General features: G+C 40.0%; 1 protein-coding gene across 1 annotated transcript in view; it reads right to left on the reverse strand.

Annotated features, from left to right (window-relative positions):
• Nucleotides 1-15,167, reverse strand: part of SPON1 (spondin 1) — a 206,069-nt gene extending 190,902 nt beyond the window's left edge. Inside the window, exons 1-2 of the mRNA XM_075094884.1 lie at nt 14,740-15,167; nt 7,159-7,265 (exon numbers count right to left, since the gene is read on the reverse strand). Coding sequence (XP_074950985.1) covers nt 7,159-7,265; nt 14,740-14,962 — 330 coding nt within the window. The 5' untranslated portion in view covers nt 14,963-15,167. The remainder of the gene's footprint in view (nt 1-7,158; nt 7,266-14,739) is intronic.
• Between the last annotated feature and the right edge of the window lie 1,848 nt (nt 15,168-17,015).

Below are 17,015 nucleotides of genomic sequence, written 5' to 3' on the forward strand. Positions count from 1 at the left end.
ATAACTCCAATTATCAAAATACATGACTAGAAATACAAATACTTTTATCCAGGCAAGTCTTCAAAACCTCCAAGAGTGGAGACTGCACAGTCTTCTCTGGGCAATGTCTGCTGCTGCCTGACTGTCCTTGTAAAGAAAAAGTTCTTCCTTACATCAGGTCTTACCCCACCTTGTTTCAGTGTGTACCTGTTGACTTTCATCCTCCCAGCATCCCAGAGGGCTTTCACAGAAAGCCTCTTAGCTCTTCCCCTATTACATGATAAACCGGGAAGCTACATGAAAACTCTCAGAGTTGAGATAAGCAAGTTGTCAACAGAAGAGCCTAGGCTAAGAAACTGAAACACATCTTTGTTCGGTAGTGAACTAAGTTACATTGCAAACAAGTACAATTTGGTATTTATTTCCTCTTTGTAAATGTGTGTTAGTACTTCAAAGATCCACTATAATAAAACACATAAAGAGTGATTCAGAAATTTCTTATATTTTCTGATTTGGCTGTGCAATTTTATGGTTTCAGTAATTAATTCTAAACCACATGGCAACTATGTATGCAATGAGTTGAGGGAGTACCCAAGCCAACACTTTGTATATGCAAAAAGTGGGAAATGTTAAGATACAAACATTTTTGCCCCATTCATAACACAAGCCCAAACCAGAACAAACAAAATAAATGTAAAGGAAGGGTGCAAAAACCCCTGCATGGTTGGAACCTAGTTTGCTTTTCCTACAGCCTCATCAGTACCAAAAAGAATCACTATCACAGAGCTGTTTCTCTTCTGCAAGTTCTGGTGCTCATCACTCTTATTTTAAATTACTATTTAATTACTATCTTTTACTGTCAGAAGCAAGACATAACTATCTCCTCAGACAATTTTTAATGAAAACTTTTGCAATAAATGGTTCAGGTTTCTAAAGTGTACCAAAAATCTTTGTATTTAATCTCATTCAATGTGTTCACATTCACAGCGTTAGAACTGGCTGTGGCAGTTACCCCTGGTTTTTTGAGCTCTTTTTTTTTTTTATTTAATTACCGAGTATCGTGTTATGGAAGTCAGAGACTTCTAGAAGAATGTGTTAAGGTTTTCATCAAGTACGATCAATTCCACCCTACAGGAAAGGTGACCTAGATCTTGTTTTACCATTATAAAATTATTTCTTTTCCTGTCTAGAATAATATATGCAATGATTTCTATAGAAAGAAAAATCGTGAATACTTTTGCAAATGCAAAAGACCAGGAGACTTAAATTTTACAGACTCAGAATTCAGCTCTACCTTCTCGGTCTCCAAATCATATACCTGGGACATTCTGATTCTTTCACATTTGACATATTCCTGTAATTAGAGCTTTGAATCATTAATTTAATAACTGTCTACAGCTATTTCACATTGGTTTGTCTCTTGCTGATAGTAGAACTGCTGACCATACTTCAGAAAGAGAATTTTCATTTAGGGGTTTGGGTATAACTGCATTCCCCCCATTTTTGGGGATACAACATCTATCTGTCTCTGAAATCGGGGTAGGCAGCTCTGTATTCTTTCCTGTTTGATAAATGTAAAGTAGCTGTATAATGTCATGGCCACATAATTACTAGGTTTAAAGGCACAAGAAAATAGTTAGTGTCCATTCTTCCCTCCCCTCGCCCCCTCACCCCCCCCGCCCTTTGTCAGTTTAGGATCATGTTTCCTACTTGTAATGTCTCAGCCCTCCTTCATGAAAACCCTGAAGAATTCTTAAAGTTTGACATTTTAATTAGGTAGGAACATTGTTTTCATTCACTAGCGTGAGGAAGCTGTAAGAAACCTAAATTACATAGTTTCACGATGAAGTGGAAATTCATCCCCCCCGATTTGCAAACCATCAGTGATTGAACATTTCACATCAGATCAGAGTAAAAATGCGTTACGTCCATATGCTTACAAGCAGGAAGATGACACACTGAATTTCAGTGATAAGATGGTGGGAAAGGGAATGTAGAGAATGCAAACATGAGCAAAACACTTGAAAGTTCTGAACACTTGTTGAACAGAACTACATCATTTCATACTGCTCAGAATAAGGCACTTACTAAGTAATCAATCTGATATGCTTATATTGGGAAACAAGGTTAAAAACAATATACAAGTGCAACATCACAATTGCATAAGCATAGCTTAACTTTTAATATAAAAAGCTTCATAAATAATTGCCATTGTTAATTTTTAATTATATATAAATATAAACGCACTTTGCTTATAAATACAAGAACTAATAAATCATGAGACACGGCTATAAGCCTCTTAAGACTGCTTCTTTCAAAATGCAGTATATCATCTGCTTAAAAAGACCAAGATTCCTACAAAATGCTGGAACCCAGCAATTGGTGAACTGCTTTTCTAAGAGCTTGTAAAAATACCTTTTAATCTAAAAGCTTTGGTAAGCACATCAGTCGGCTAAACAGCATCAAAAGAAATGGTCACCAGTTAGTGTGTCTTCAAAAACAAGGCAGTGTTTGGGGCTATTGTTTCAGGGTAAACCTAGAGAAGGGAGAACTTGGAATAAAGGACCACATATCTTGCTTATCTCTCTACTCCTCCAATTTTCTTTAAATATTTCCTTCTTCAGCACACATCCCTAGCTTTTATAAACACCATACCTTTAATGAAACCCTCTTTCTTGCTACTGCCATGCCTGCTTATGTTCTTACACTGATTTTGCACTGGTGGGTCATTAAATTCAGTGACCTAAACAAAGAATTTCTTGATTCACTCCAGAGCAAAGAAAGTCGAAAGGACACCTCCAGGAACACTACTATGATGGATGCACTTAACACTAAACTATCACAAAAATAGCGGGCATAATATAAGAATTTAACAACTGATTATGCTGAAAAAATAGAGAGAAGTGTCTAATTTTGAGTCTCTATGACTCAGTTTATCACTGTACATGACAAAAGCAGGTCACATTTGCATACAATGTTGACTGTTTAGTTGTCAAGTATGTATTTATAAAGTCCACAAATAGCACAAATTTTCCTAGAAATGGTGAGCACTTCGAAGGACAGGATTGTAGTTCAGAATTTTCATGATAAATTGAACAAAGCTTTGCACTTAGAAGGAATAAAATGCATGGGCAGAAAATGAGGAATCACAGTGTTGGCAGCCATATATGCAGGAAAGGATTTAGGACTTTATTTTAGACCTCCTGTACAATACTGAGATGCTCCTGCAGTAAAGGCAAATTGCATACACTTAGCAGACTCTGCATGAAGACAAGGGAAGCAATTATAACACTCCAAAGGTTTATTGTACCTAAATTATATATGATTTTATGCTGAGGGTCCAGACTGACTACTATGTACAATTCTGTGCAATATAAGAAAGACTGAACTCTCAACTTAACTGCAGAAATGGCAAAACTGAAAAAAGGTGCCCTACAATGAAAATCTGAAAATTTTAATAAGAAACAGGTAGAGAGTATGTGGAATTAGACAGAGAATAAGGAAGACTTCAGAATAAATGTCTCAGGATATCAAGAAAATTCTGAATTTAGGAAGACAACCTGATAAGAGAGAAATTTAACCACTATTAGTGAAGATTCAGTTTAGACATTAGTAAAAGCTCTATTAAGTTTTCCTTAAATTTTCTATAAAATATAATATATTGAAGTGTTTGAACAGGCCACTTGGAGAGATGAATTTTTTGTTGTTGAACACTTCTTAACAGATTCATAAAACATCCACCAAGAATTTTCTTAGAATATTTATTCTTCCTCAAAGAATGAGGAAGATAGACAGAGGAGATGAGGTTCAGCATGGAATTTGTTATTCTACATTATTTACTAGACTAAACCTATTACATTGCATATATATGTTGATTAAAACGGCCTGTATAGACAATGTTCGATAGTTATTCAGTACTTGATTATTGCCCTCAAATATAATTTGCCTTCAAACTGCTTGCAGGCCGTTGTTAAACATTACAAAAGAGAAAGATCAGCAGTCTGCATAACACCACTTGGGAACGGCTTGTGTAGAGAGGCCAATGGGACTTGATATCCAAAGCTTTCAGTGCTGCACTGCACCTCCAGGTTATACAATTACCACTGGCATAAGCAAGAAACATATTATTCTATCCCCAAACTTCTATGACTGAATTTGGCATCTCTAGTTCCCCAGCCATGGTTAATTTATCTATTTAATGTATGTTTGCGTGTTGGTGAGAGTCAATGTGATTTGTTTATTTCAAAGCCAAATTGTGCCCTGGGTGTGTTACAAGGACAAAGAAAAAGAAGTTTGGCTGCATTAAACAAACAAATAACAGTAAAATTAGACTGAGGAGTCTCCATTTTCTCAGAAGAAAATAGATTTAGAATGGTGGAGTGGAAACTACACTTCACTAAAGTCTCTACTCCATGGCATGTATAAAGGTAACAAAGAGAGTACAGAAAAAAAATACCTGTTGGACCAAGAATTTTAACAGCTGTGCTATTTATACGATCAAGGCCCTGCAGCTTAATGATTAATGAAGATTGACTATACCTCCTGACTTGCAGAGTCAGACCAGAGTAAATGAGCCATGAGAGGGTTGTAAAAGGCAGAGCAAAGCCCCTGCAAGGTGAACTCATGGCAGCGGCTTACTGCACGTTCATCCTTTGCAACGGGCTGCAGAACTCAACTTGCTGCAGCATGACTGTGACCACTGAAAACAATGTTTTCCAGCCTGAGCATATTATGTCGGTGTAAGTCACTGAGATATTAGTCCTTATTTAACATCTTGATGCTCTAGTACATGCCTCTCTACAGTACTTTGAGGCATTACACCTGTTGATCAGTTTAACACTCAATAGCTGTGACAAACAGAAGCCACACCCCAATGGGATCTTGACCGAAGTACAGAGTATGGATTCAGGTTTTCCCCACAAAAGACATTGCAACCCATACTTTGTGATTTGTGATTTGAAAGTGGTGCTCACCGGATAGAAAATAAGGTGGTTTACAGTCTCTGAGGCATGGGGGAAAAGCAAGTGTCTTATCTGGTCAACTTTCATTTCTTTCTATCCTGGTTATACCGCAAAGTCTAGCTAATATGAATGAAGCACTTCAAGCAGTGCAGTCATGTGCATTTTTTTTACTATTATTTGAACATTAAACATGTCTCCTCGTGGAAGCAGAGGCTTACGCCAGTAGTCCAGAAGTAGCATTTAGTCTCTTGCCACTATTACAGAATTTTCATTGAGTTCTATTCCACTAGGTAATTCATTGACCAACATTCTCCATCTAAGCACAGGAAATACATAACTGCGAATGGCATGCAAGTTATTGTACACACAGGCTTTTCTTACTCTGCACAGCTATTTAGACACTGCTAGGATCTTCACATTATAATAAAAACACAGTGCAAACATTTGAACTAAACTTTTTTCTTCTCCAGTTACTAGTTACTAGCACCTAGCCATGATACAAGAGACACAGTACTTACCACTCTAAGCATTCATTGGATACTTAAATAAAAATCATAAATCTGTATCAATCCAGGCAGAACTGCCAGGCACTATCTGAATAAACTTCAGTTAATTGTGCTCATCTTGCATTAGCACAATAAGCACAGTTTGTGCCACAGAAATACAAACTTAGTTATGCATATAATTTGAAACTTTAATTTACCAATTAGAATACTGATTTCAGATTGCAATCCATACGATAAAGCTAATTAAAAAAATCTTCCCTCCACTGAAATCCATTGGGCTTTTTTTTTTGATCTGTACAGAATTTCCATTTGCATCCCACTCTGCTGACTTCAGAATTCCTTAGTGAGTTCCTCACTACATTATGAGTTAGACATATGCCTGGCCATAAATGCAAAACTCAGACCAAGCCTTTCCCAGTAGCCACAGCTATAGAGACATTAAGAACTGAAATACAGAAATGAATAGTGACAAGTTTCTTTTAAAATAGATGAAGCACCACCATTTCAACTTCTTGACATAAGCCGATGCTTTAATACTAGGCTATTTTACAAAAAAAAAAGTGCAACACAAACCAACCTGCTCATATTAAACAGATTTATAGATTTCTCCCAAATAATACCAGGAAATTGGTTAATTTTAAGGAAGATGAAATTATTCTAAAATGAAATAAGTTCTCATTTATTCTAGATTTTCTTACAAAATATGTGAAAACCAGAAGAGGCCCCTAGGCAAACTCTGTAGGAAAACAGGGCGAACGCATATTGAGTTTGCGCATCCTATTTGCTATATACAAAAACCAGAAGATGTTTCAGGAGGAGATGCTAGGATTAAGATGATTTCTGTCTCCTTGTAGACCACCAAAATTAGAACTTTTATTTCCCTTGAAAACATAGAAATGCTTCTGTGAGGCAAGTGAAATCTTCTATCTATAAATCATTACTAAACTTAGTATCAACATTATTACCTATATAACCAATACCAACCAAAAATATTTCTAAGTTTGGAAGGTCAAATAGCAAAAAATACCTCATCTAAGACCCAACAAACAACAAACCTACACAATTTCTACCTACTTTCATAAATATGATGTGTATTTTCCATTTCCAGATTTCCTTTCATGCAATGTGATCTTGAAATAGCTAGAAGTACTATCTTGTGAGCCATTGCTCTGGATTCTGATCCTTTTAATAACGATAAACAACATTTCATCCCACTGAATGTGTTTGTTAAGTAAAGTACTACTGAGCATCTATAAAACAGAGGAATCTAATTTATGACTGATAAGTCATTACAGCGGTGGCAAACACACTCCTCTGAGGCATGATCTACATCTGAATGGACAAAAATATCTAGGCAAAGAAATACAAAAAGCAAAATGTGAATTAAAAACTTCTCATATTCACTTTGGATTTGGATATGGATAACAAATTCAGGTGTCCTAGGCTCTAGTTCAAGTAATAGATGCTCGTGTTTAATTGCAAGCGTGCAGGAAGGTGAGCTGTATATAAGGTACCTCTTGAAAGCCTTGATGTCTTGAAGAGGTTGCATGGAATATAAAATATGCTATGTTGTTCTCATGTCAACATCCCCAAATATTAATGCTTTCTTAAAAGCACAGTCTGCATTCTGCTGTGCAAATAACATCTCCCTTTGAGCCAAGCATACAGTAAGGAAGATTCCTAGGGGTACAGATCAGGGAAAGTTCTCTCACCTGAAAAGTTCCTGCATGGTCATCTTCTTTGTCACCTTCTTTTCCTTCCTTGAGAGCAATCAATGTGAATCCTCGGAAGTAAGCAGGAGTGGCAGCAGAAAGTGTCACTGAGATAATAAACACAGAAATAATGAAACCATAATATTAATTGTGAAACCAGCCACTTGCATACCATTTCACAGTTCAGCTTGAAAGGTGTGTGTTTTAAACTGGTATTAACAAAAGCTAGAGCACTGACAACACAGAGCAGAGCCAGCCAGAATACAAAAATGTTCAGTCCAAGTTTCCACATAAACTGAAAAACACTGGCATGATGTGAAATACCTCACCTTTTTTTTTTTTTTTTCCCCACGTAGACACCCCCTTTTTTTTTTTTTAAAGCAGATTGCTAATCTGCTCAGGTCTACAGGAGGATCGTTTTGCTGTTGGTTTAGGGGCAGGGGCACACAGGTTTTGTGGTTGGGTTTTTTCCTTTTTTTTTCCTTTGGGGTTTTTTTGTGTTGGTTTCGGGGGGGGGGGGGGGGGGATGTTGCTTGTTTTTTTGGTTGTTTGGGGTTGTTTTTTTTTTTCAAATGTGAAGGAACATCTCCTGAGTATTTGGCTTCAGCTTTTGTCTTGCTCTGAGCATTGACGAGGATCTAGGCATTTTGGTACACAGAAAGTTTCTTTAACTGTGAAGCAAGGTGACCATATTACCTGCTCCAGCTCAGCTGTGCTCAACACAATACTCCAGCTGATGGAAATGGTCACTCTAAAACTATCCTTCCTCTCCCTTAGCCACAGGGCAGAACGGGACACAAGGTAAACTCATGGCTAAAGCTGACCTCTAAAGGTCGTGCTTGCTAGCTCCGATGGCCAAAGCATCCTACACATCAGCAAAACACCCTTCCTCTCTCACTAGTCCTAACCAGGAAGGCATCATTGGATTCACCAGCAGAGAACAAATAACGTAATGGTGACTAAACTGATTTTACCATGCTCAGCACCAGGATTACATCCCTTATTTTCTGCTAGTACAAGATACCCTTTTATGACTTTTTTCTATTTGCCATCATCAGTACTGAAGCACGGGCAAGCAACACTTGAGTTATATCATCTGTAGCTCTTTTGAATACTATCAGAAAGATGGAAAGAGGCAGAGCTTTGAAGCAGGACTTTTAGGGGAGTTTAAAATTACTGACCCTTTTTCAACACCTTACAGGAATCCTCTTCTGAAAGAGAGGTGAATTTTAGGGGAAAATTCGTTCTGAATTAAAAGAAGAGAGAGAGAAAACTGCACTACTAATACTTTTAAGTAGCTTTTACTTTAAGCATAATGCAGTCAGCTTTGCTTGTAGCACACTATTGTCACACTCTCAAACCCTGATTGGCACAACAAAAACTGACGACCACCCAGAGTTTTCATGAGCAAACCACAACTACTAATGCTGTTTCATAGAAGAGTATTCACAAGAGACTCCCTCTCACACAAATAGGCCGTGAGGGGTTGAAACATGTTACTAAAACTGACAGATTGCCCTTAAAAGATATGGATTTCAGAATACGTCCAGAGTTCATTTGGAACATATGGTGTGCTCTTTGATCTAGAAATTCAATAGTAGAAAAATATAAAATAGGATACCTGAAGATTTCTAGTATTACGCAGCTGTACTGGGTCTAAAAACCATGGTGTTTGTACCAATACATAACGTTTCTGACTATATGTGAAAAAAGGATTGCAGAGATACACAAAAGATAAAAAATTGAAATGAAGTGCCATGTTTAGACCTGTACAAATCTAGAGTAGTGATGGGCATAATAGCAAGCCCCAGAGCTCTCAAGATTTTCAGCACACACTTCATTCCATGGAACATTATTATGAGCTTAAATCCCACCATTTTTTGGGGGAAAGAAACTTCCACATTTTATATGCAGGAACCTGTTGCCTCAAATGTGTATATTCTTGGATGAGATGGAATAGTGCAGGAATTATTAGTAGTTAAAGGAGGATCACAGTTCAAGGTAGTAAATAACGTTTAGGCCAGATAGGAGGGTATTAGCAACGAATGCCTCATTTTAAAGAGCCTCCTAAAAGAATACAGATCAGTAGAACTTCCTACAAGGACTGACAATGGAAACATCCTGCTACAAAGAAGGGTGTGAAGATAAAGGAAGGCCACAGATGTGAAGTCACCAGTGATAAATGGGAACATCTTGCCCCAGAACGTGCGAAAGCACGGTAAATGGGGGCAAGGTAATTCTGGCAGGGTAGATTGTGACACCGACTCAACTGAGGGGTGAAAGGACACACTCCTTTTGAGCATGTGCAGTGAATTAAAATCACACTGTAGCTTTAAAAATAAGCAAAAAAGATACAGACCAATGGAAGAAGGGGATGCTCAGTCAGGTCAATGATTATGTATTAGATAGGCGTGGTGTGTTAACTGCCATGTATAACTGTCAGATGAACTCCAGTAGGGGTGCTTGATTTGTGGCAACATTCCACCTTGCACCCTGTGCAGAATGAAACAATGTCTCCTCTCTAAACTCCCAAAACACAAGAAGCATGCTATTTTACATTACAGGTAACAAACTGAGTAGTAGGATAATAGCATTAAAATTTCTGATTACATTTCTAAGTATTGTTCCAATTCATTCATTTATTATCTGCCCAATAATTAGTATTATTAGACCCATTTTGCAAACTTCTGCAGCTCCATCTAAATGAAAATCCACAGCCAGCCTCTCAGTGGCAGTAATTGAGAAGAGCATGCTGCTGAACTCAACAAGGATGAACACATTACACTTGCTAGAACACTGAGATTCTTAGAAAATAATTGCTATAAAGGTCTTTTACATGTAACAAGTTTTTCCATATATTATATGTAATTCAAAAGTCTGAATCACTGAGTAAAAGGTTACACCAGAAATACTTAAATACTTATGCAGGCAAACAGAGGATCCAGCTGTGAACTGACTCAACAGTTTTCATAATTTTCCTCACAGACCAAACAAAACAGCTTTCAAAATTCTAAACAAAACACCTACCTTTAACATAGAGGACATCTAAAATGCTATAAAAGCCATCAGAGAAGAAAAAAAAAAAGGGAAAAACAGAAAAAAGTAAGATAATTCCAAAGCCTGACTCATAGTTTTTGAATGCCTGGGGTTAGCAATACTCATGCTGTGGTTGCACAGTCATTTTAACCCAGAATAAATCCATGCTTCCTCCAACATGAGTGATCCTGCCCTCCCCCACCCCACACTGCTCATATAGCAGCCGCATCCACGCAGCTGTGCTGTCAGCTGAACTGGGGAACACATCCAGCTGAAGACTAAAACAAAATAAAAAGCCCCAACCAGAGAGTTCAGCTGGGTCCAATCCCCAAGAGGCTGCCCTGCGCAGCCCCAGGAGCACTTCTGCCAGTGGTGGAGGCACCCGAATGTAAGTGAGGGGCCAGGAGGGTGATGACTCACAGGAGCACAGCAGACTCATGCGGGATTCAAGTGTATGTGCAAACTCAGCTTAAAGATACCAAGCTGAATGTGTGCTTTGGTCACCCCGAAGCTAGGCCAGAACAAATGCTAACATGTGAGCTGTAAAGATTTCTGTCAGTTCTCTGAACTATCCAGTGTGCTAAGATAACATTGCAGTGAAAGGCTTTATCTGAAGCTCTCCTAAATACAGAGCCGTGTTATGGTGATGGTTCTGTAGTCACTGGCTCTGGACTGATTGTTTCAGCACAGAAGAAGGAGCCTTGCACGGCACAGGCAGCAGTAGGAAGCTGTCAGGCTACATCTGGTGTTCACAAGAGATAGCGGCTCCTCATTGCATGAGAGTTGAGAGTTGTTCTTGGGCTAAACTCTGCCATTTTAAAGAACAGCTGAGTATCGCTCACACTGTGTTCACATTAGTTAACGTTCACTGAACAATATGAACTTCCTGTAAAGATCAGTTAAATCTCAGTGCAAGTCTCAGTTACTTTAAAAGGAAGATTACACATCAGCAGTTACTTTTGTCTGTTTCCATTCCCTCTGGCAAATCTCTAATTACCCTGCAAGTTGCACTTTGGCACACACCTTCAACACACTCCTCTTTCCCCAGTGTCCTCAGCTGTAAGTGGGGTGATGAAACCAATTGCTCCTTTGGTGTCAGGCAGGAAATCTGGTTTTCCACATCCTACGCTAGAGAACATCCTGTGTTGTACATTGCACAAGTACCAACAAATACACTTTTAATATCTACTTTTATCCATTATTTGTGAAACATGAGAATCACTGAAATATTTACAGAATGAGGGTTTATTTGTAAAGTATAGAAAAGAATGTTTGCATGTTGGAGGGAGGAAAGAAATGGAAAGAAAAAGATTCAACTTTCCTTAGAAGTCCTCAAACTAATGCAATGGAGTGTGTAACTGTAACTGAGCTTGTCCTTAAACTGAGGTGAACAGACTTACAAGTGGAAATTCCATTAAAAACACAAACAGCATCTACGTAGACGGCACGTCTAAGGACTATACTAGACAAACCCTCACTTTCTTCATCAGAATAACAATTTCAGAAAGTTATGGAGGAAAGTATGTACATTGCATGTTAGCACATGAAATGGACCTACTACTGCCTTTTTTTAGAAGCAATTTCATTTATATTTTTAATAGGACAAAAATTCCATTTATTTTCTTGGAAATCTCATGCATTCATTAATCTAACTCTACAGATCAGTAAATCTAGGACTGAGTACTTTCAAGGATCATTACCCCATAACACCGTCTAAACTTTAGGCTCATTTGTGCCTTTTGAATGCAATGGGAACTTTGACCTTCAGTGGAAGCAAGAGCAGCTACATCAAGGTCTAAGTTAACCAGCAGGTAGGAGAGGACCTCAGCCCCAGGCTGGTGAGCCCACAAACCCGGTACTACAGGAAAACATGCCCACCACGTGCATTTGGCTGCCTGGTCCACAAGGGGAGAGGCAACAATATCGCAGCCTGAAAGACCAGGCAGATGAAGGCCACTTGCAGGCTAGAACATCAAGATTCCCAAATCAGATGTTAGAAATCAGTCATGTCACCTCCCCTGTGGGACACCACAAAGCCCATAGCCATCGTTGCTTTGTTAGACATTAGGGAGGAAAGGAAGATGGCTCCTCAGCCCTGCTGCTGCCTCATTTTTAATTGTCTGAAACAGGAGAAAGTGTCCTTTCTGCTGCCAGAATTTGCAGAGCAGAGGAGATGTATACCCATTCAGAGAGTTTTTCAGTGCTCAGGGCTATTTTCCTCTATCACAGCTCCAGAGAGGTGGAAAACAAAGGCTTCCGTACACACAAATCCACCCAGGATTCCCCTTAGGGCAAATAGATCCTGGTTGATCTAAAGGTGAGTAACTGCAGGAAAGCCATAAAAATTTTCCCAAAGACAAAAGGCAGCTGTGAACTGTGCCCTTCTGATTCCCACAGTGCAGGAGTGCTGCGATGTTTCCTCCAGTGACTGCAGCCTGAGGGTCTTATGTGGGTGTCATGTCAACCAGTGGTCAAGAGAGTCAAGAACATAAATGCACCCCTCTACATTGTCAGTTTGGTGGAGTACAGCATTTCTATGTGCAGTTAATTCCTGCGTTATCCACCTTGCATAAATACTAGTTTATTCCAGGAGCCCGCTAGGGAACGTGCCAAGGGTCCAGACTTCATTAAATCAAATGGGGGCCATGGAAACAGGCACATTTGGCACCAGCGCAACGGAGGTTTTGTAAATCTTCTGCACTGTTGTACATCTACTAATTTACAGATTAATAAACCCTGCTGTAATCCTGCATTTTTTTTATCATTAGTTAGATTTTTCTACCCATTGTATAAAACAGTAATAAAGTTCCAGTTGTTCTGCAGAATTTCCTTTGAAAATGAGCTCTTGAAACTTTCTGTAATGCTGTTTTAATTATTGTCATAGATAATGTATACGTTACGGTAACATTTATTTATGTCTTCCAACCATTCCAAAAGTGTCCTTAAAGGACAATCTAGATAAGTTTATGTGCCACCTGAATACCTCAGTCTTAAATACCCAAAACTTGAGCACATATTTTGGTCTACGTTTTAACTTTTTACTATTAGCTGTAATTTTCTCCCTTCCAAGGAGCTACAATATACTAATGTGATTTTATTGAGTTCCTAATGCCAAGACCTAATATGTCCACAAAACTAGTTCTGCTAATTCCTCTGGGAGTTTCTTTCCACCTACATTTCTGTACAATAGAGACATCTTTGGTAGATGACTGAAAATACCCAATAATGCTTTTACAGAGTAAATTCCAAAACTTCTTAAGAACATCCACATTTGTCACTGCCAAAGAACTTAAGTTATCTTTAGCCTGCTTAGTAGATGTATCAAACTGACATACATGAAATCTTTCAGACTCAAGGTACTAATCCTACTGTCTGGAACAGTTAACCAATTTGTGGGAAATGTGCATTTCCTCACATGACGTTAAAATAAATCAATTCTTGAGGAAAAAAAAAATCAAAAATCATGCAAAGTTACAGGCTGATGCTCAAAACAGGTTGATCACTGCTGCAGATGTATTTTTCAGCCTTTAAGAAAACATGATGACTGTGCTGTGTGCACACTTTTTTCTCCCTACTTATACTAAGATTCCCATGTTAATACAATAGGAAAACATTGCTCTTTACACTGAATCTAAGGAAGGTCATGAGAAACACTTAGAAGAAACTCCTAAAATTTGTTTTCCAAAGTGATGCCTCTAAAGTACATTAGTACCTAAAACGCCCAAATTATTTTCGAAGTGTTTTTAAAATACAAAGTGAACAGTGTACTCCAAGAAGGCTTGTTTCAAAAGACATTATATGGTGAGGCAGGAAAAGTGACCAAAAACTGCTTTTGCTTATTAATTAGAAAAATACGCTGAAATGTGCTTTGGAAGTTAATGTCAAGGATTGTATGCAAAATGCTCAGCGGAGAACGAATGCCTCCATCTCTTATTTACAGTGCTCATTAGCACCGTCTCTGCCTCTTTCCTGTTCGAACCATCTGTTCATTTCCCCAGAAAAAAAAAAAGGGGGGAGGGATAAACATAAGTGGAAAATGTGGGAAGTTGGCAGTGTGCTGCATCACTGTTTGCCCATATGCTAACTCATTATATTAACATTCATATTTCAGGGCAAGAACAATTAGCTCCGGGTTTCCTCTCTTTCCTGCTGAATGTTAAAGCTTCTCCTATTCACTGTGTTATATCTGAAGGAATAGAAAGTAGGTAAACGGGGAAGAGCGTGTGTTTTGTATCACCTCAACTTGCAATCTTGTGCTAGCGCTGAGCAGTGGAGAGGATTCATACACGAAAGGAAATTCCTCTTAATACTGAGTTTAACGTTTGGGAGTAAAGTGATACTGTGAAATCCAACTCCCTCTCATTTGTCATGAAAGCATCCCCAATAAAGTAATGCGTGGGAGTATATTACCCTGCCTTAGCCCACACAGTCACACACACGCGCCGAAAGGGATACCGAGATGACAGGCAGAGACACGCTATAGTTTCGGAGACACTTGTCCTGAGCATTCCCGTTAGTATGGGCAGTAGAGGATGGCCAACTTACCCCGGTAACTGTTCCCAGGCTTGTAAAATTCTGGATCGCCCTCCACCCTGAGGCTAAATTCATTATACCCTTCCCTCCGGGTGCCTTGGGCTCGCAGGATCCGGCTGCAATATCCCTCGGATTTCGCGGCTTTCTCCAAGGTTTCGTCAGAAAACCCCTTGGCCACCAAGGGGAAAGTCAACGCCAGGAGCCGCAGGGCTAGAGGCTGCAGATGCGCGCCCATCCTCGGCGCTCCGCACAACTTTTTATCGTCGGGGCGGCGGCGGTGCCCGGGAACCCTAGGCGAGGGGTGCCGGGCCGGGGGGGCGGGCAGGGCCGGGCAGGGCAGGGCGGCCGCGGTCAGCCCCAGCCGGCAGCGGACCCCAGCATGAGGCTGCCAGGTCGGAGGGACCGGCTCGGCGGCTGCCGGGGAGAGGGAGGGGAAAAGCAGGGAGGGGGCAGAGAGGGAGGGGAGGGGAGAGAGAGGAGGAAGGGAAGTCTGATCTTGCCCAGATCCCGAAGTGAAGTGCTGTTTTGTTTCAGAGCGTGTGATTAGCAGCTCGGTAATGTTTATTTAGCCGAGCTGAATTCACAGGGTTTGGTGAGAGCGCGGGGGACGCTGCTGTCTCCTAGACATCCAGCGCGGCGGCGGGGAGAGCTGCTGCCGCTTGGGCTAAGCCCACAGACCTGAAAATAATCACCCGCATTCCTGCCAAAGTCTATAGTTACTGTAGGTATAACAAGGCTCAAAGAATTTCCCGCCACCCCACCACCCAGCTTCCTCCAAACCAACAGACACGGTAAACATTATCAACTAAATCAGCGCAGATGGACCAAGACAACCGCTCGCTCTCTGCACACTTGACAAGCAAGGAGCCCCAGCTGCAGCTTCTCCGGTGTAAGCGTCTCGTACCACAGAGGGTAAAGATGTGGAGTGGTGGGTGTGCCAGAAAAAATGAGATTCATTTCTACATCCACCCGCAACTGTGCATATCAGAGTTGCAGGCTATGTAAGCGCACACGCACACACAGCACGTACAGCTGTGAACACAGTCCACCTAAGTAAACACGGGATGTCTGCTCTTGACACTTGGAAAAATCACACACAGATTAAAACAGTAAGAGAGTGAGTCTCATTATTTTGCCTTTATATAGGGCACATTGAGGCACAATGACACTGAATGTCTTATCTAAATCCACATAAGTAGTTTACTGCAGTGGAAAAAAGTGAACCTAGACCCCTGGGGTCCCTCAATCCAGTGTTTTGATCCCCAAATGCTGCTCTTCTCTTCCTCCCTCCACTGCTTTGTAAGCTGAGCGGAAAGTCAGAAAGGGCTGTCCTCAGTTGGGACCTGAATACTTGGAAAGCCAGGCTGACTGTGGAGATTTCCACAGCTGAGAGAAGGGTTTGACTATGAAAGGATAAAAGCACAAGTTGCTTTTTCTGTTCCTCTCACCCTGCCGAATGAGGCAGAAAAGAGCAACCCTGACTTTCCAGTGTAATCTGCCAGGTCACCTGCCACCCCTCAATCCTCTTCCCTTCACTGTTCCCATCCCAGCCGACCTGCCAGTACAAGGGCAACGATATTCAGTCTGCTTTTGCTGCTGAAGCTTTGGGTTGGCTTCTTTATGCAGGATACTTAGTTGCATGCTTCCGAAGACCCTTGTTCATTGTGACTACAGTTCAGCAATGTCATAGACTCTTGGGTATCATTTGACCGCTATGTTCAGCTCATTCATTTTAGGGGAACAAGGTTCACTTTATCCAGGTTCTTCAGTCAAATGTATCAGTGAAGAAAAACAAACCAATATGCAACCAAAAATGGCAAGACAACTATAACCATACTGGTATAAGATGCCTGTGAATTTGCCTCATTCTCCATAGTTGACTTCTCATTTCTTTTGCTGAGATTGATTGAAAAGCAATTACCTGAAGCATTCACGGTGGGAACCACACACGCTTCTGCACAATCCGCCTTTGTTCTGAGGCAGAGTTCTGGGTTCTAACTCAATGCTTCTCCAAGGATTTCATTTCAAGTCCTCTTCATGTTTTTTTGTGGGTTTTTTTTGTTTGTTTGTTTGTTTTTATATGGTACCAAACTAATAAAAAGTTAACTAATCCATCAACATCTATTGACTCCTTAAATTTACAATAGATCCTGTATCTCTTACCTTCTTTAATCCCTGAATTGGCCTGGCCTATTAGTTCTCGTTTCTTTTTTGTTTAAAAGCTAAAGTGTTGGAAAGTTTCCTAGAAAGGTATAATACAGTATGTCTTGTTAAAAGTGAATGCTTCA

The sequence above is a fragment of the Phalacrocorax aristotelis genome, chromosome 5 (assembly GCF_949628215.1).
Source record: "Phalacrocorax aristotelis chromosome 5, bGulAri2.1, whole genome shotgun sequence".
Classification (NCBI taxonomy): domain Eukaryota; kingdom Metazoa; phylum Chordata; class Aves; order Suliformes; family Phalacrocoracidae; genus Phalacrocorax; species Phalacrocorax aristotelis.